Source organism: Dasypus novemcinctus, chromosome 1, assembly GCF_030445035.2.
Source record: "Dasypus novemcinctus isolate mDasNov1 chromosome 1, mDasNov1.1.hap2, whole genome shotgun sequence".
Taxonomy (NCBI): domain Eukaryota; kingdom Metazoa; phylum Chordata; class Mammalia; order Cingulata; family Dasypodidae; genus Dasypus; species Dasypus novemcinctus.
Genome location: NC_080673.1, coordinates 53,567,583 through 53,588,163, shown reverse-complemented (window position 1 = coordinate 53,588,163; position 20,581 = coordinate 53,567,583). Strand labels below are relative to the sequence as shown.

The 20,581-nt window shown below is 34.4% G+C and overlaps 1 protein-coding gene across 1 annotated transcript in view; it reads right to left on the bottom strand.

The window, feature by feature from the left end:
* Positions 1-1,416: 1,416 nt before the first annotated feature.
* Positions 1,417-20,581, bottom strand: part of CLGN (calmegin) — a 69,684-nt gene continuing 50,519 nt past the window's right edge. The window contains exons 8-15 of the mRNA XM_004471941.5: positions 19,239-19,428; positions 10,589-10,702; positions 10,316-10,466; positions 8,418-8,633; positions 7,223-7,348; positions 6,862-7,021; positions 5,214-5,314; positions 1,417-1,938 (exon numbers count right to left, since the gene is read on the bottom strand). Coding sequence (XP_004471998.1) covers positions 1,858-1,938; positions 5,214-5,314; positions 6,862-7,021; positions 7,223-7,348; positions 8,418-8,633; positions 10,316-10,466; positions 10,589-10,702; positions 19,239-19,428 — 1,139 coding nt within the window. The 3' untranslated portion in view covers positions 1,417-1,857. The remainder of the gene's footprint in view (positions 1,939-5,213; positions 5,315-6,861; positions 7,022-7,222; positions 7,349-8,417; positions 8,634-10,315; positions 10,467-10,588; positions 10,703-19,238; positions 19,429-20,581) is intronic.

Here is a 20,581-nt window from a genome sequence, read left to right as displayed (position 1 = left end):
CCCCAGGTTTTCTCTATTGCATGAATCTAGAACACATTATTTGTTAAGAGTTTAAGTTCTAGTAAAACCTATCTGCGACAGTATATCCATGGACAGGGCAATTAGCAGTGACCTGGCAAAATTGGTTGCTCAAATTTTACCACTGCAAGCTCATGGCATTTAACCACATGTTAAAGTTAAAATGAATCTGCAACCAAGAAAGTAAAAAAAGCTTTAATAAGTCTTCAGAAAAAATGTTCACATACAAAATACTTGTCAGCCAAGATTTCCATAAAATTGAGAAAGGATTTATCTCCTTTAGTAGCCATTTACTGTCAGAGTATTCTCATCTAGAATTATTATGTATGTCTAGTTCATTTGGGCATTCTAAATACAAAGGGAGAGGAGAAGTCGTCCTTGCAAACTGTGTTAAATTCAGTTAGTATAAATACAAAGTTATGGTTAAATATCTGTTCAGTTTCCACCACCAATTTATGAAAGTTGAGCAAACAGCAATGGAACAAGGCACTTAATTTCATTTTCAACTCACTGTCTAACCTAAGGGTAAAAGTATACCTAGCTGTTTGTCTTCCTTTAGAAAAAGAAGATACTATAGACTCATTTTCCTTATATATCAGCTCTAAATGCATCACTGGGGAGGGGCTGTATGGGAACTCATTCAGGGCTTGCCCAAGAATGGGGTAAATGTGTCCATGAAGGAACCCACACTCCCACCCAATGAGCTCTCTAGATAGTGTTCAAGTAGTTCTCCAGATCACCTTCTAAAGTGTTTAAAATTGTTAGCCAAGCATAAAAATTTCTTCAGTAAAATATTTAAAATGGAACAAAATAGCCACATTATAATTAGTTTGTGACTTGGGAACTGCTTTAAAAAGAGGAGTAGTAGTAATAGTTGCTCCTATCTACCTTAGAGACAGCTCTGAAGAAAATAGACTCAAAATAGATTTGAATTTGCCAGGAAAAAAGCCAGATAAAAATACAAGACATTTTAGCTATTGGAATCTCTTAATGATCACCTGAAAGAAAAAATAACTTAAAGCCTCCCCAAAATAATTTATCTGTTAAAAAGGGTAAAGAAGGGAAAAATGTTTAGATTTTATTTTCAAGAGCAGTGTAGGTATTAAGTCGTTTTGTGAATGGGCTAAGCCATTCTGGCATAAAGCAAGTATAAAAGCTTGAAAAAAATCTGTACACTATTTTTCATAAATCTATTATCTTTGCGTTCAAATGTAAAATATGTTGCACTAATACTCAGTGATTCTATGAATGACTTATACATTTCTGTTGTGTTGACTTGTCTGTCAACAAAGCACTTCACAAAGGAATGTATAATATTAAATGAACTGACCAAAATTATAATTTGACACAAAATAGGTAAATATAGGTCACATAAAACACTTTCAATTGTTGACAGAATCAAACAACCATACAGAAACTTTATTGCATTTAGCTCTGTACAACAGAACACTCTCATTTTTATTATAGGTCCACCAATTATGTTGTTATATTGCCATTTAAGTGTAGCTTTCAATAACTGAGTTTTCCAAAAGCAGTGAAACTGCTACATATTATTTTGCTATGTACAAACCAAAACTATCAAAACTGTAACATTTAATGATATTAATCTCTTAAATCTGATATGTAACTTGCCAGTTTTCTTTTATTCTAAATTCAAAGAGGCGACAACTTCAGAGATATTTTTTCCCCTCTGAAAAGAAAGACTAAAATAAATGTCTGAAAGAGTAACAATGCTAGATATTAGGACAGGACGTGGATATTGATTCAAGTTCAGTTGTGGCACAATGATATTATAATGCCAAATATCTCTGTCAGGAATAAAAAATACTTGAATATAGTTTATTCTTTTCGTACTCTTCTTTTGCGAACTGACTTTACTGGCCCATCTCCAGATCCTGTGCTCTCATCTGCTTCTTTCATCTAGAAAAAATAATTAAGAAAAGGTTAATTTTAGTACAATGGGTAACTGATAGTAGTAAATAATTTATTCTTCATTCTACAAAATACATACTCTATCAATCAAATGCTACCTTACATATGTTCCTTTCCTTCATGCAATTGATTATAAACATGTATAACTAAATGTGTTTTCATTTGTTCACCTTTTGGCATGATTACATTTTTAGAAAAGCCTTGCTTATCAGACTAGCATCTGACAAGAACTACTATGAAGAACTCAGTTCAAGATTTTATGACTTTTTATGTAAGCTTTTTGCAATTAACTAATGGTCATATAATATTTTAATTTTTAAAGTAGGATTATTAAGCACTGACTATTCATGACAATCTTTTTGTAAGTAATGAATTGCTGGGCTGGTTTAACAAAGCCTTTTACAGAATATCTGGCATATACTTCCTTCAGAAAATTATGACAGAGGAAAGGGAAACAGTACAGTAGTGGTCTGGCTTTTTCTTTTGCTTTTATTATCCCTCCAGAATAAGTAGTCAGTATAAAAATCAGTTTAAAATAGTGGAACAAAATTAAATAATTAATTATATGATATTACACAAATGAGTTATAATTATTTCTCAAGATTACATAATGTATAAAGAATTGACTTATCTCACTGACAAATATATGTAAAATGTTTTAAAAGTCTGGATGATGGAATTTTTTTAAGATTTTTAAATTTTTTCTCTCGCCTCTCCCCCAATCGTCTGCTCTCTATGTCCATTTGCTGTGTGTTCTTCTGTGACCACTTCTATCCTTATCAGCTGCACTGGGAATCTGTGTTTCTTTTTGTTGCATCATCTTGTGTCTGCTCTCCGTGTGTGTGGTGCCACTCCTGGGCAGGCTGCACTTTCTTTCGCGCTGGGTGGCTCTCCTTATGGGGCACACTCCTTGCGCTTGGGCGCCCCCTACGCTGGGGACACCCTTTGCGTGGCATGGCACTCCTTGCATGCATCAGCACTGTGCATGGGCCAGCTCCACGCAGGTCAAGGAGGCCCGGGGTTTGAACCACGGACCTCCCATGTGGTAGGCGGACGCCCTATCCTTTGGGCCAAGTCCGCTTCCCCTGGATGATGGAATTTTATGATCATTTTAAAGGTACACAAAATGCTTTGTGAAGCAAGATGTAATTAAAATACATAGTAATAATACATTGTAATTACTAGTACATAGTAACACATAGTACAAATAAATTTATTAGAGTAAAAGCTGGAACAATGTCTGTTTCTGTTCTGGAACAAATTATCTTCATTCAGCTCCCTCTATTTTTTTTGCTGTTGTTATGTGTCTACTCTTTTTTTTTAAATTTTATTTTAAAAGAAGTTTTAGGGAAATGGATGTGGCTCAACCAACTGGGCTCCTGTCTACCATATAGGAGATCCAGAGATCGATGCCCAGGGTCTCCTGGTGAGGGCAAGTTGGCCCACGCAGCAAACTGGCCCACGCAGAGTGCCGGCCCATGCAGGAACACCACCCTGCGCAGGAAAGCCGCCTCATGCAGGAATGCTGGCCAATGTGGAGAGCTGGCGCAGCAAGATGACATAACAAGAACACAGAGGAGAGAAAATAAGAAAATATAGCAGAACAAGATGTTGAGGTGGCGCAAGAGTAATCGCCTCTCTCCCACTCTGGAAGGTCCCAGGATCGGTTCCCAGAGCTGCCTAATGAGAATACAAGCAAACACAGAAGACGACACAGCAAATGGACACAGAGAGCAGAAGATGAGGGGAACAGGGTGGGAGTGGGAAGAAATAAATAAATCTTACAAAAAAAAAAAAAGTTTTAGATTATAGAAAAGTTACATCAAAAATATAGGGGATTCCCATATACCCTCCTCCCCCCTCACATTTTCACCTATGAATATATCTTACATTAGTATGATACATTTCTTACAATGGATTCACAAATATCGAAGTATTGCTACTAACTATGGTCTATAGTTTATATTTTGCACCATACAATTTTACAGGTTTTGATTATATGTGCTAATATAATAGCCTGTATCCATTACTGCAATATCATGCAGAACAATTCCAATGACCTAAAAATGCCCTATGTTCTGACTCTTCTTTCATCCCCCTCCCCTCAGAACTTCTGGTAACCACTATCAGTGTTACAAATTCTTCCATTACTACAATAATAGTAAGTCTACTTTAGTCCATGTTTGCATTATCCTTCATGATTGTTCATTACTCAGTCTTGAGGATTTCGCGATGGTGATGCCTGCTCTGCTTCAGTTTGAGAGGGAGCTGAGATCTTATGGGGCATATAGAAGGAACTGTTTTGCTTTCAGCTTCCTCTAAATATGGATATTCATATTAGATAATCATTCCCAAATACTCCTTAAAAACTCACACGGCAGTCAGATCAGTAACCAATAAGTGTTATAAGCAAACAACAGTAACAACAACAAATGTACTTGGGAGATTTCTTCAAATAGATAAAAGAAAAGTTGTTTATTTCATCACATAGAATAGGCGAGGCAGAATTATTCTTTTGCCCTACTCAAAGCTAAGTAATTATACTGGTTAGCCTGGTGACTCTGTGGGGAAAGACTACGTATCTCTTAGAGGGTTATAGTTAGAGAAGTATAAAGTAGAGAAAACAAACTTTTGGTATATGCTGGATAAAAATAGAGGGTTGTAGTTCTGAATTATGCCCTGAATGATCTGTGATTCCATAATAATAAAAGAAAAAGGCATGTGTAAAGTTCCAGTTTTATATCATAATGCAAAATGGGTTAGATATCAAAGTACTGGAGAAAAACTAGTTTATTAAGGGTCTGAGAAAAACACTATCAGACAGTACTCAATTACTCAATGAAAGAAATATTTTAAAATGTCATGAAAATATCTCAATAAGAATGTTTTCACAACAGTTATGAAGAAAACTGTCTCATAGTAATCAGGTTGCCAAAACATATCCAAATGGTCTGTTATAACTTTTACTAGAATGTTTTAATGATAAATAATATATATATATTTTTACAGATGAGGCTCTGTGTTTAGATTTTTTAAACCACAGGGTTACTTTATACATGAGGCATTAAAATGATATAGTATTTCTTAGTATTTTCTTGCCTTCTTTATGGATACATTTAAAAAACAATATGTAAGTGCTATGAAAGTTGGGAGAAATGTGGCAAAAATTCCGTCACAAACCAAACAACTGCTTTTATTGAAATGTTATTTATAGATAATAAACAAATATAGAAACTAGTTTATTTTGTTAAAGAGTTGCTTACCTCATCCTCTGATCCAGACTTATTTGACTTATTACCTTCGTCTTGCCCTTCTATGATTTCAATTTCTTCTTCACTCTTTTCCTCGGGTTCACCTTCCTCTTCTAGAATGTAGATTTAAAGGCAAATACTTGAAGTTAAAAGTTTGCTACTGAAAATTATTAAATAAGAGGGATTTGTTGAAATTCCAGTATTTTAAAATAATTCCTTAAATTAGAAATGAAAAAATAATTACAAATATTCATTATTTTACTACATTTTATAAAGAAGCCATTGTATTAGAAGTGAGGGACAGATTAAATAATTAAGTGTTCAGTTGGTATGTAATATGTAAACCAAAGAATTAATGTATCATCTTTCCTGTGTTCATGTTTTGGTAATATTTCCTTTAATTTGTGATGATCATTTACCTTCAAATGCAATTTATTTATGCTTGTTATCAGTATACATCGTCACATATATATATTTTAAGTTACTGACCCTCCTTCAGATTCCATCTACAAAACCTCCAAACTTGTCACCATCATTACCAAAAGATATTAAGTGTGTCCTAGGAGCTACCTCACCACCAAAAATGATGTGGTTGGAGAAAGAGAAGCTGATCAAGCATCAGCTCTCTCTTTCCTAGGTATTCCCCAATCTATAATGTGAGACTACCTGGATATATGAAGGTGCCTTCTATAAAAAGACCATTTGATACTTAAATATTTTAATGGATGCTCCATATAAATGCCAGCTAAATAGGGTTATATCTAGATATCAATACATTAAGCACTAAGAAGTTATAAAGGCTTTGAGAACTTTTAATTAAGGAATCTGTTGTTTTAGATACTCTGATATACACACACGCATATATGTATATATATGTATAGTGTATACACATGTTGTGTACACATGTGAGTGTACATGTGTATACACATACATGCACTCACCCATGCACTTATATTTTTGAGAGAATCTGGCTTTTAAGTTGACTGTCTCACCAACTACAAAGTTAAAATTAGTGCTTCAAGGGCTCAATATAGACCTTGGCTTGATATTCACATTTGCACCTGGCAAATATCAAGTTTTATTTCTACCTATATGTGCAAAGGAGGTCTCTATGGAGGGTCACTTCAAAGCCTCAATTTTCCAGCTCTAATATCTATGAGTTCAGTATAAGGTAGGAAGGGAACATATCATTCAGGAATCCTTTCAAGACATGAATGAAGTTATTTTTCTCTACAATAAACTATCATTCATTTGAAGACCTGGTATTGATTTTGTTGTTGTAATCAAGTGCCTTATACCTATAACACTTTCTAAGAGGCCATGAGCTATAACTTCCATCTCACCTTCAACATTCTCAGAGGCAAGAAAAATCATTGGGAAAAGCTATGTCATATGGCATTCATAACCAGTAGGTTCCAAAGCATCTAGCCAGTATTTAAATCTCTTATTTCCTACTAGACAGAAATTTAGGGTGGATGCTCAGGGCACAACTTTTGGTCAGGGGCTACAGATCATCTTTGCCGTAGGCACTCATTCTTGGGGATTGAGATGGGTATAAATTTGATAATAAGCAAGTGCAACAGCAGGTGTTTACCAGATAACATACTGTTTATATGAGCTTTGCCCATAGTCTCCATATAAATCACCATTATCTTCTCACCTTTTTCAAGAATTTCACCATCACTTTGCTTTTTTTCCTCTTCTAAATCTATTGGTTTCTCCAGGGCTGCTTTCTCTTCCTTTACTTCTTGCTCTAATGCTCCTTTTGTTTGTGGTTTACATATATCCGTTTTTTTATACTCTGCATCTACATATTTTCTCTGTGGGGGTTTAACAAACTATTTTAACTGAATCAAAGAATTTTTTTAAAAACAGCTTTTTTTGGTAATAGCAATATATATACAGTGAACTACAAAAAAATTTTTAAAGGAAATTTAGTTTACTTTTAAGAACTACTTGCTCAATTCATAGAACTTCTAAAACACTAAGAAATTAGAAAAAGTGCAGGAAATTTTCTTTACCTTTACTTTTCTTGGCCAACAAAATAAACTAATTAATGCTATTGGCAACCCTGCTGTCACAAGGTAAATGAGCCAAAGCCATGGGCGCTCTCCAGCAGCTTCTATTAACTGCTTCAATACACCAGGCTGTGGGAGAAATAGGCGGGAAAAGGCAATTCAGATTTGAAACTGTGAAACAGTTTTTTACCTAGACATTTTACATTAAGGAGTAATGAGCATGCAATTTAAAAAAATGCTTTATTCTCCCAACTGTTATAAAATGTAAGCCTTTTATTATTAGCTTGCATTATTGAGACCTTGTAGTAGAATATAATGCAACTATATAAGTGGAAGTATCTAAACTGCCAGCAAGAATAATGACAATTTTCTTTTTTAGTAGATCTCAGGATAGAACTACTTTTATGAATGTATCAGAAGTATACTATTCTCTGATAACTCATTCTGTAACTTTAAAGGATCTAAGAAAACCATACATCGGAATTATGTGCTTAAATTTTTTTTTCTCTTAAAAAAACAAACATTTTACATCTGATCTTCAGTAAGAGAACTGTGTTCATTAAAATAAAATGGAGAACCTTCAGAGGTTTTTAGCCAAAATAGTTTTACCTTTACCTATTCTTTTGATGGTTTCTGCTAGTGTCCAAAGAAAGCAAATGTAAGATATAAAGTTTTCTTTGTAGTAATTCATTTGAAAGATACAGTCTCCCAAGATGCATCATCACAATATGTTAGCTTAACTTCCTAAGTCGTGTAAGATTTTTAAAAAACAATTTCATAACTTTAAAATTTTAAATGATCTGTGCACTCTTTTAAATGAAAAGTAGTTAAAATGAATGAAGTATAACATTTACATTACTGTTACCATTTAGGCTTTGAATTGGCAAGGTGACAAAATACTAAGCAGTCTTGATTTCTAAAAATGGCAAAAAGGCATTAACTCCTATTCAAACTATCATAATTCAATGAATAGAATGAGGTCTTACATGTGCATATAGAATTCATTATACAGTTAATATGCAAGTAGTGTAATATAGTAAAGTTAAATATTCTGTCTATAACAATTTATTCCAGTACATTTCCTTGATATTTAATAATTATTATAATTATTTATCTTTGAAAAGAGACATCTGAATAATCTATAAGAAGGATCAAATCTTATTATTACTATACTTTGCATTACTACCACTAGTCATACCTCGTTAGCACTTGCTACCATTATTTTCACACCCCAACTATCTGTAGCCCACTGATCTGCCACTTCCTTTTCTGAGCAGATAATAAAATTATCAAAGTAGATATCAGAGGTCATAGACCAAAGCTCTAAACCAAGAGCACGGAAAGAAGTCAGAAGAAATGGATGATCATCTTCAAAATAATCTGGATTAGGAATTTTTCGAGGACTCCAGATACCCTGGAAGAAGAATACAATTGAAAGAATTTTAAAATGAAATAATTTCTTTATAAATGCTATCCAAGAAGTAGCTGCTGTTGAATTAAAATAGCAATACCAACTGGAGAAAAAGAAAAAACTTTAACTGATATTAATTCATTGTGAATTCACTAGAAATAAAATCTTCTGTCTTATTCTGTACACAATGTTCCCTATGAATAATACTTCCTTTAAAGTATGCAAAAAACATACACAAACTATTGAATAACTGAGTGTCACAAATAAGTCACACTATTTTAAATAATTAAGATTTAGCATAGTTATTCAAGGTAAGATGTCATTAAAATTGCTAAAACCAGGGAGCTCAATGTAAGGCAAAAACAGAAAAAAGCCACTCTTTCTAATGTCCATGACAGGCTTCAATAATCAATCATGCTTCAACCTCAAACAATGATTCAATGTAGAAGCTCCATTTCTTAAGTGATTAAATTGTCAATCAGATCAAATGAATGCAACAACTGGATCACTCCTTGCCTCACTCAGCCCTCCAGGGGCACTGCTGTAGTGCCGGGCACTAGGCAAGTACGAAGGAGACAGTGAGGATCAAGACAGACTTGGGGGGAGCAGACTTGGACCAATGGATAGGGCACCCGCCTACCACATGGGAGGTCCGTGGTTCAGACCCCAGGCCTCCTTGACCCGTGTGGAGCTGGCCCACGTGCAGTGCTGATGCATGCAACGAGTGCCGTGACACGCAGGGGTGTCCCCCGTGTAGGGGAGCCCCACGCACAAGGAGTGTGCCCCGTAAGGAGAGCTGCCCAGCACAAAAGAAAGTGCAGCCTGCCCAGGAATGGCGCCGCACACACAGAGAGCTGACACAACAAGATGATGCAACAAAAAGAAACACAGATTCCCGGTGCTGCTGATAAGGATAGAAGTGGTCACAGAAGAACACACAGCGAATGGACACAGAGAGCAGACAACTGGGGGGAAGGGGAGAGAAATTAAAAAAAAAAAACTAAAAAACAAAACAAAACAGACTTGGTTCCTGAATTTTGGTGTTTAACGTTGAATAAGGGAGATAAACATTATAGAAGTTACAGAAGTCTTAGTAGTATTTTTATATAGCATTTAGTAATATTTTGTGATTTACTAAGATAAATCACATTGAGCAATTAGAATATATAGCTACATATGTATAAAAAAACATTAGAAAATGTCAGTGAGTAAAGAGAAACACAAAACTAAAGAGTTAGATGGATAATAGAATAATTCCTATTATAGAAATTTAGGTACCCTCAAAAGTTGTCTGATTCATGTTATTAGAAAAAAAATCAACTTTAATAATACTGAAAACAAGCAAATTAATTAAGTAGAGACATTAATTATTATCAGAATTCATTTCTTATAATTACTTCTAATATAGAACTTTATTCCAAATTGTGCATTGATTACTAGGAAAGAATATAATATGAAGTGATTTATCTCCAAATTCTTAAATTTATTTCCCCAGAAAATAAAGAATACGTTAATCTTTGATATATAAAATAGTTGGGATCTATTTACTTTGACTTCTTAAGATAGCTAAGATGCACTATTATGAATCAAATTTTGAAAAGATAACATTATCTTATTGGTAATTAGATATATAACCAAAAATATTACAACATTTTTAACATTAGATTGGAACAAGTAGTTATTACCTGGTAGTTAGGGTTATCAATCATTGGAGGCGTCCATACTCCTTTGTATTTTGGGTTATCGATCATGGGAGGTTTCCATTCACCACACCCAACTTGACAAACTGGATTAGGAATACGAGGTGCTTCCCATTCTCCATCCATGTCTTCATTCCTTAGGATATGAGAATAAAGCAAAAAAGTGACCTCAAGTCTCTCCTGTCAATCATATAAACTAGTAACAAAAAAGCAAATAAGAAATATTTGAAATTGATATTTGAAATGAAGAGTGTTTACCAGTCATCAGGTTTCTCAGCATTAGGATTTGGGATAAATCTTGGTTCATTATCAAGCCAGCCATCAGGTTTAACAACACTTGGATCCTCTATTTGTGCAGGTTCACTTTCATCCCTGAAATACAGTATTTTATGTTAATTATTAATTATTTGATAAGTTAATGTACATGTTACAAAATCTAGAAGGAATCCACAAGGCATTTCTTATTCTTCTGCCTCTCCTCCTCCTTCCTTCCCCTGTCTTCCATCTAACGTGAGCCAAAATCTTCTGCTAACATGAGTCAAAAAAAAGTTTTTTTGTATATACTCCCTGTTGTACTTTATGCATGCAGGCATATGTGTGTGTATATATTACATAAATGGTAGCATAAAATACATAATTTTAGACCTTGCTTGTATCACTTAAAAAAATTATCCATTGATGCTCCATTGCTAATACATACAAATAGCCCCTTCATTCTTAATTTCTGCATAGTTTTCTGTTGTGGGTATTCCATAATCTAAAAAAATGTTTTTAAAGATACTTAGTACTTTCTATGTACATAAGCATTACATAGAGAATACTGAGGATTCCCATATGCCCCGCTCCTCACACCACCCATATTTACCCACACTAACAACATCCCTTATTAGTGTGGTACATTCATTGCAATTGATGAACACATTTTGGAAAATTACCACTAAGCATGTATTATAGTTTACATTGTAGTTTACACTCTCTCCCACACAATTCTGTATGTTGTGGTGAGATATATAATGGTCTGTATCAGCTGTTGCAATGTCATTCAGGACAGACAATTCCCAAGTCCCAAAAATGCCCCCATATTACATGTCTTTTTCCCTCTCCCTGATCTCAGAACCTCCAGTGGCCACTGCCTCCACATCAATGATATAAGTTCTTCCACTGCTAGAATCATAATAAGTCTATAGCGGAATACCAATAAGTTCACTCTAGTCTATAGTTCATTCCCTGATTCTGAGGATTCTGGGATGGTGATGCCTACTCCACCTCTAATTGAGAGGGGGCTTCAGTTTCATACAAAATGGATGGGACTCTTTTGCTTGCAGTTTGTAGATTCTCTCATTTGCTTGGTATGGTGGTTGCCCATCATCACTTCCTTGTTAGTTGTTCTCAGTGAGTCCAATGAACTGGAGAGTAGGCACTGCAATTCCGTTGACGCTCAGGAACCAGCTGGCACATGGACAGCCTAAAGATTCAAATCTCTTGGATGGTATACCTACCAACTCCAGCACCAATTATAGGTTCAAATAAAAGGCACAGAAGAGCCATGGGTAGGGAAACCACAACTGAGTCTAATTCTGTCACACTGGGGAGCAAAAAACTCAAAGTAGGGCCCACTGGCAAGGCACCAAACTCAGGAGCTATCTGTCTTGACCATAGTGCCTGGGTGTCTTCAGAGCCCTCACAAGCCCCACTATTGGGGGTAGTGTCTAATTTGGCAGTCAATGAGATCCTGGTAAGATGTGCATAGGTGTAACCTCTGGAATGACCTCCCGACTCACTTTGAAGTCTCTTAGCCATATGATTTCATTTGTCTTTACCTTTTCCCCCTTTTGCTCAACGTCTTTTTCCAGCTGCATTGCTAATTGGTGCTTGGGAGTAATCCCTTGGTGCCAGGGAGGTTAGTCCCTGGGAGTCATGTCCCACGCTGAGGGGAAATTAGTGCATTTATATGCTGAGTCCATAATTTATTTAATCTATGTTGTCTTCAGGGGTATTTAGTGTTCCCCAAATTTTACTATTATAAATAATTCTATATGCCATTTCTCAATTGTGAGGATACACTTGTAAGAACAGTATACTTTCAATTTTAATAGTGTTTTCCAAATTACTTCTTTCAAGGTTATCCTACATTTCCTGCCAGCAGTGTACAAGAGCACCCATTTCTCCTATCCTTGCCAAAACAGTGCTATCAAACTTTTTGATTTTTGTTTGATAAGTGAAAAATGGTATTGCATTGTAGTTCTGATGTGCATTTCATAGCATACATGCTATGTAAGAACCATTTGTATTTTTTTCATTTCCTTTATATTAAAAAATTAGCCCTTTGTCAGCTATAGGAATTGAAAATATTTGCTGTTAAAAGTCTAATTTAAAGTACAAATATCTAAAATGAAAAATTCACTAAATGGGATAATAGATTAGACACTGGAAAAAAACATCAGTGAACTAGGAATGGAATAGTGAAATAGGAACAGACACTACAAAAATAAGTACAGAGAAAAATAGTGGTTTAAAAATGAACAGATCCTCAGTGACCTGTAGTACACTATAAATCCACCTAACACACATGTAAGTAAAATCCTAAAAAAGGGAATGAGAGAAACATAAATATTTGATGAATTAGTGACCAAGTATGATTCAAATTTGATACAAACTATAAACCCACAGTTCCTAGAAGCTCAAAGAACCCGAAGCAAGGTAAACACAAATAAAACCACAGCCAGGCACAACGAAGTCAAACTGCTGCAAACCAGTAATAAAAGGTTTAAGTAATAAACGTTAAAACCAAACACAGAAAAATGACATATTATGACAGAGAACAAAGATGAGAACAACTGACTTCACATCAGAAACAATAAAGGCCCCAAGACAAGGAATGTTGTTGAAAAAGAACTATCAACCTAGACTCTGATAGTGAATATATCTGTGATGGTTAAGCTAATATGTCAACTTGGCCAGGCAATTGTGCCCAGATGTTTGGTCAAGCAAGCACTGGGCTAACTGTAATACGATGGCATTTATGGACTTTAGTCACCACTGAATTTACTGCAGTGGTAAATCATAGATAGCTGATTACAACTGCATCAATCAGGGAGACTGCCATCAGTAATGAGAAATGCTTTATCCAATCAGCTGAATGCCTTAAAAGGGGAAGTGATTCCAGCATTGACTGAGAATTTCCTGGCTCGTCTTTGGACAGCCAATGTCTCCCAGAATTTGTCAAGAACCTTTACTGGACTTTCATTGGAGTCTCTGGTTGCAGACTGCCTGTGGAACCTGGACTTGTACATCCCCACAGTCATGTGAGAGACTCATAAAATCTCATACTATTGACAGATATCTTTTGTTGATTCTGTTTCCCTAGAGAACCCTAATATAATATCTTTCAAAAATGAAGGCAAATTTTCAGACAAATAAAATTGAAAATATTCAACAGCAGCAGATGTGCACTACAACGCATTAAAGGAAGTTGTTCAAGGGAACTGACAACAGATGGACATTTGTATCAACACAAAAGAATACCAACAAGTACATATGTGAGTGTATAAAAGGTCTTTTTTCTCATTTTAAGTTTCTTTAAAAGATTCCTGTTTGAAGAAAAAAATAATGTTGTGGCATTTGAAGTATATGTAGAAATAAAATGTATGATAACAGCTCAAAGGATGGAAGAGTTAAAATATAAGACATAGTTAGGTTAAATTAGACATGAAATACATAATAATATTTGAGAATAGACTGAGGTAAGATATAGATTCATTCTGTAACTCCTCCTACAACAACCTCTAAAACAAAAACTAAAGGTGAAAAGCTAATAACCCAAAGAGAAGAAAAATATGGAATACAGACTCATGGCACAGGCTCAGTCTCCTTCTTTAGAGACTGGGGCAGCAGCATTCATCCTGAGCAATGGGGCAGAAGTCCCGCTCTCTTCAAATGCGGGGGCATACTCACCTGTCCACACACATAGGCAGCTCCCCTCTCCCGGCCAGAGAAGATATCTTCAGTCCAGACCTCTGCTTTCATATTTCTGCCTTTGAAGTCATTTTTCTTTCAATCTGTCCCCTTTCTGTCCCCTTTAGTCCAGGCTGGCAATGTTTCCACTTATACAGATGATGTAAAAAATTAGTTTGTTTTGCATGCAGCACACAGGTGTCCAGACCATCAGAGAAAAGAACTTTCCACACATCCTTTCTGGATAGCTGCATTTCCAATCCTGACTTGCACTGAAATGGCTTATTGGATCCATGTTCAGTTAAACCCTCCCATGGAGCCTTATTCTCTGGGGACTCACTTTCTGGAAGCTCAGAATTTTCCAAACCATCAATTTCTGGTTTCTTTGTGCCCAGGAGTTCAGTTCTCAGCTTATCCCATTCTCCTGCATTTTACTATAAACTTCAAGGAGAAGCCAGGCTGCACTTTCCACATTTAGTTTGGAAATCTCCTCAGCTAAATATCCAAGCTCATCACTGTCAAATTTCTCCTTTCATCTTACCTCAGGTATCAATTTTTCCAAGTTCTCTACCCCTTTAAAACAAGGTCATGTTTCTTTCAGTTTCCGATGACTCAGTCATCATTTCTGTCTAAGGCCTCATCGTAAGTATTTTCAGCATCCACATTTCTACCAACAGTCTGTTCAAAGCAATCCTAAGCTTTTAAACAAGCACCTCACAATTCTTCCTGAATTCTACCCATTTAAAAGCCTTTAAAACATTTTTGGTATTTGAATAGCAGCACCTCATTTTCCTGGTACCAAAATCTGTTTTAATTTGCTAAAAGCTGCTGAAAGCAGTATACCAGAAATAGGTTGGCTTTTACAATGAGGGTTTATTGGCTTGCAGGCTTGCAGTTTCAAGGCTGAGATAGGAAAGTATCTATATTAAGGCATCAAGAGGCAACATTCTTTACTTGAAGACCGACCACCAGTGATCCTGGACTTCTCTGTCATGTGGGAAGGCACAGGGCAATTTCTGCTGGTCTCTGCCTTCTCCTCAGGGCTCCACTGTTTTTAGCTTCTGGCTTCCCCATCTTTGGATTTCTCTTTCAGCTTCAGTGGGCCTCTTTCTGCTCTTGTGGATTTTTCTGTGTTTCTCCGTATTCAACTCATTTATAAAGGACTCTAATGAGAGGATTAGGAAACACCCTGGGTCATGCCTTACTGAAGCAATTTAACCAAAAGGTCCTTAACTGAAGTGAACCAATCAAAAGTTCCTACTGACAATATGTTTTCACCCACAGGAATGGACTAGCTCTAAGGACATGATTTTCTAGGGTCCAGATAGTCTCAAAAGATGGAAAGACTATCATAAAGACATAAATTCTTTGCGTGTTCACAAATTCAAAACAAATTCATAAAAAATCTCATTAGGATGTTCTAGAATAATAAAGTCTAATAATTCTAGAGGAAAAAAAGAAAGTTAAGAAGGGGAACTTGCCCTATCAGAATAGACCACTCAATAATTGGCATTTAGTATAACTGGCCAATCATATGCAAAAAAAAAGTTTCCTATTTCATATTAAACACAAAAATACATTCCAGAGGAAGGAAATAGCAAAATCCAAACTGAAATACTTTTATAAGAAAATATAGAGAATATCTTTTAATGATACTGGGTAGAAAGGATTTCTTAAATAAGACATAAACCACCAAATACAAAGGATAATGAATCTGACTACATTAAAATGAAAAACTACTGTTCAATGAAAAGTACTGTAGTTAGAATAGAAGCAATATATTAGAAGAAGGTATTTGCATCATAAACCATTATTCCCCAGATTTTATTTTTAACAGCTTATAAATTTTTAAATCAAAAGCAAAGGACAACATTTATAAAAAGACTTTGATCAAAAGGGGGAAATATTAAATACAAATGAGTTTTAATGGCTAAGAGATTTTAAAGTGAGTTGGGAGGTCATTCCAGAGGTTACACTTATATACATTTCAGGAGGATCTCATTGACTGCCACAGTAAACAAAGCTTCAAACAGGGGAGCTCCTGTGGACTCTGGAGACACCTAAGCACTATAGGTCAGGCAGACAATCTCAGGAATTCAGACCCTGTCAGTGGCCTAACTTTGGAATATATGCTCCCCAATTTAAGAGAAGTCAGACTCACTTATAATTTCCCAACACATGGGTCTTCTGCCCCTTTTATTTGAACCTATAATAAGCACTATACTTGTTAAACATATGTTAAATATATGAACCTATAATAAGCACTATACTTGTTAAAGAAATATAAGACTTAAATCTTTGGTCTGTTCATATTCCAGTTGAATCTAAGCAGAGTTATAACACCTACTCTCCAGTTCCTTGGACTAGCCCAGGACAACTAACACAAGGATAATGATGGACAATGCTCACCCCCAAAAAACAGTGGGTATCTACAACTGCAAGCAAGACAGTGATATCGATCTACCCCATGGGATCTAAGCCCACTGGGCATCATGATCCAAAAATCAAGATTGAGGAATGAACAAACCTAAGGAGGAATGCACCTATGGACTAAAGTAGATTTATTATTATTCTAGCAATGGAAGAACTTGTAACACTGATATAAAGGCAGTGGATACCAGAGGTTCTGAGGGGAGGGAGAGGAAAGAATAGGCCTAACATGGGATCCTTTGGGGACACTGGAATTGTCTTGCATGGCATCATAATGATGGATACATTTCATCAAAACCTATAAAATTGTGCTGTGCAAAGTGTAAACTATAATGTAAACTATAGACCACAGATAGTATCAATGCTTCAATATGTGTTCATCAATTGTAACAGAGGTACCACACTAATGAAAGATGTTGTTAATGTGGGAAAGTGTGGGAGGGGGTGGGAGTGGGGTATATTGGAATTCCTCTATATTTTTTGGGTAACCTGTATGTAATCTAAAGCTTCTCTAAAAATAATTTTTAAAAAAGTAAAGGATAAAATCTCCAAGAGAAAACACATTCATAAAAGGAACTAAAATTCACAGAAGAAATCTTAATGGTTAATGATCATATCAAAAGATGCTTAATATTACCAACAATCAAGAAAATTAAAATAATGAGATATTAAATGTACTATAATTAGACTGGCAAACAATTTCAACCCCAATAATACTGCAGCTATACAAATGTAAATTACATTAATTTTGGAGAGCAATTTGGCAATATCTCACATAGCTAAATATGTGTATACACTATGAACCAGCAATTAAAGTTCTAGGTACAGACCTAGAGAAATTCTTCCATTTATCTATATCTATACCTATACCTATATGAAGATATTCAAACATTGCTCACAATAGTGAAAAATTCGAAATAATCTAAATGTGTTTAGTAAGAGAATGGATAATTTTGCATATCTGCAAAAGAAATTTGCTATACAGTAATTAGAAATACATTAAATATCTACATCTACCAATATAAACTGAAAAAAGTTTCAGAATTTATACACTGTGATATTAGATAAATTTTAAAAAGAGTATTATATATTATTTATGGAAACCTATAACATGAAAAAATATAAACTTGAAAGATAAATACCAAATTTATGTTAGTTGCTGCCTTTAGGGAAAAGGTTATAGGGAAAGGGTAAGGAAACAAAGGGGTCTTAGATTTTATCTGCAATGTTTTCTTTCTTTTACTAAAAATATTCCTAAGTAAAAATGACTATAACAACATTAATTCTGAATGTGTTGGGGGTATGCTTCTGTATTTTAAATTTTCCACCTGCTAAACAAATATAATAAGGAGAGAGAGACTGGGAAGGAGGGAAAGAAGGAAGGAAAATTATTCGATCATTTTGCCTCTAAAAATCTATTTTTTAAAAAATACCTGAGTAAAGGGAGAAAACGTCCTACCAGAATAGTTTATTTTAAATAAATGAAAAATGACAAAATAAGAAATTTCATTAGAGGCTGTCAAACCATCTTGTAGAAAATCAATTGTTTGAGTTAAGGAAAAAAAGAATTACCAAAAGTCTGAAAAACTGAAAAATCTAAAAAGGGAAAATATAACAAAGTAGGAAAAGTAATATCATTGAGGTTGAATATAACCAAAATTTAATTTAAAATTAGGGTAAAACGAACAAAAAAAGAAAATAAAAAATTAGGGTATAACAAATAGTTGAAAGTAAGTTGATATGTTGTTGAAACAAACAAAACTGATAACGCACTGATTCTATCAAATACATAAGGAAAAGAAAAACTGAATTAAAAATTAGAAATTCTAGCCATAAAAGAAGAATTAAAAGCCAATTAAGACAGAAAGGTACAGGAATACAATGTTGATAGGATTCTAGGAAAAAATTATCACTATAAAATGGCTATTGTGAAAAATTCATTCATTTTTTTTCTGCAGAACTCAGGTAACCAAAGCTATAAAATTCCTTGAACCAATAATACATAACCTTCCTTTTAAGGAAAATATTTATAATCCTGTAGAATAGAAATAACACCAACACTAGCTAGTGAAAACTGGCTAAGGGAACTGGTATGAATGAATCCTATATATAGTTTTATAAGATGATGAGGATAAGGCTGACGTTAAGGACAAGACATGTTAACTGAAAAAAGACTGCAACACAGTGATAAGGGTCAAAAGAGGAATTAAATTTAAATGAAAGTTTCAGTGTTTTAGATTAATGAATTTTTTTCTACACAGATTCAAAAGCATAAAAAATAAACATTTATATACTGAAAGGCAAAAATTTTTAAATGCAATTGAAATGAAAATTAAAAGAGAGAAAATGAAAAGGTAGGGATGTGCAAAATCCACTTTAGAAAAGCACTTCACCCATTGTAGTATAAAATAAGGAGTTCTAATATTTAAAAGAGTAAGTTTCCTTGGTTGCAAACTTGACTTATATGTTATGCTTATACCTTAATAATGCCAAAAGATCCTTTCCTACTGAATTCTTTACTTACCAGTCTTCTGGTTTGACAGCAGAAGGGTCAGGAATTTTGGCTCTTTCATCCCACTCATCAGGTTTTTTGTCACTGGGATCTTCGATTTCTTTGGGAGGATTGATAGGGGGAACCACATCCTCTAGAAGGCTTCCTTTGTTTACAACTATTTGATCAATTAACACCTCGAAGGTGTCATCTGGATTCAGCACTAAAGGCCAATATAAAGATAATATACACATTATCTTGAGAGAGATTTTAAAGATAAATATAATAAAACTATCCTAAACTTCATGGGTAAAATTTTCTTCCAACCAGAAATAGAGGAATAACCAATGCATTATATTGAAATATGTAAAATCCACTAAATATAAAAATAAAAAAGATAATTTTGTCATAAACTATATGCTTTACAATAAATGCCACAGTACTTATCCAATTAAAAAATATATCCAGTAGTTTGGGACTCACACTACCACTCATCTAACACTCTTTTAATAGTGGCAGAATACAACCAACCCAATTTCTTTCAGCATTTTTTGTATATATATATACAAATGGTGCAACTTTTCTACAAGTTTGAGATTGTTTAAATCGATATAATAAAAGACAATGGAATCTTTTAAGTTACCCTGTATCATTCTTAAAACAGCTACAGAATATAAAATATAGAAACTTTAAACAAAGAAAAAAATCATTCAATAATCACAGCACAATGGTCAAAGTTTTTGCATATAGTAATGAGAAAAGGAAGTGTTTAAGATCATACCTAATTTCAGGCCTACCAGTTACTGCTGTTTCCTAGAGCAAATGATGGATCTAAAGAAGTATGGTACTTATCAGGTGTTTAATAAAAATTAGTTCTTTTTTTCTAGTCTTTTTCGATTTGCTTGCATCATTTTCCCAGTGACCATCATGATTTGCCTATGACTTGAATCTTGGTCTCTTTTTCAATTTCAATATTATAAGCATTTCTCCATTTTCACTTTTAATATATTACATAGAAAACTTCTGTACAGTGACATTTAGGTAATTTCAAATTTTCAGTATACTTTCATATAAATGATTTTCTTTCTTCTGGATTATTTCCTTTGGATAAATTTCTAAAATTTGGTCTTGGTTTTAAAGAACATAAAACTCTTATGGCTTTTTATATACACTACCAGTTTGCTTTCAAATAGGTTGAACGAAGTCACATTATATAAATATCTTCTGTGCTACTTAAAATTTATCATTAATTCTACTTTTTACTAAATGTTTACCAAAATGTCCAGTATTATATCACAATTATTTCAGAAAAGCGCTTTTGGTATAATGGCTTGTATTTAAAAATAAGATAAAGTTGGGGACTGCTTTGACCAACA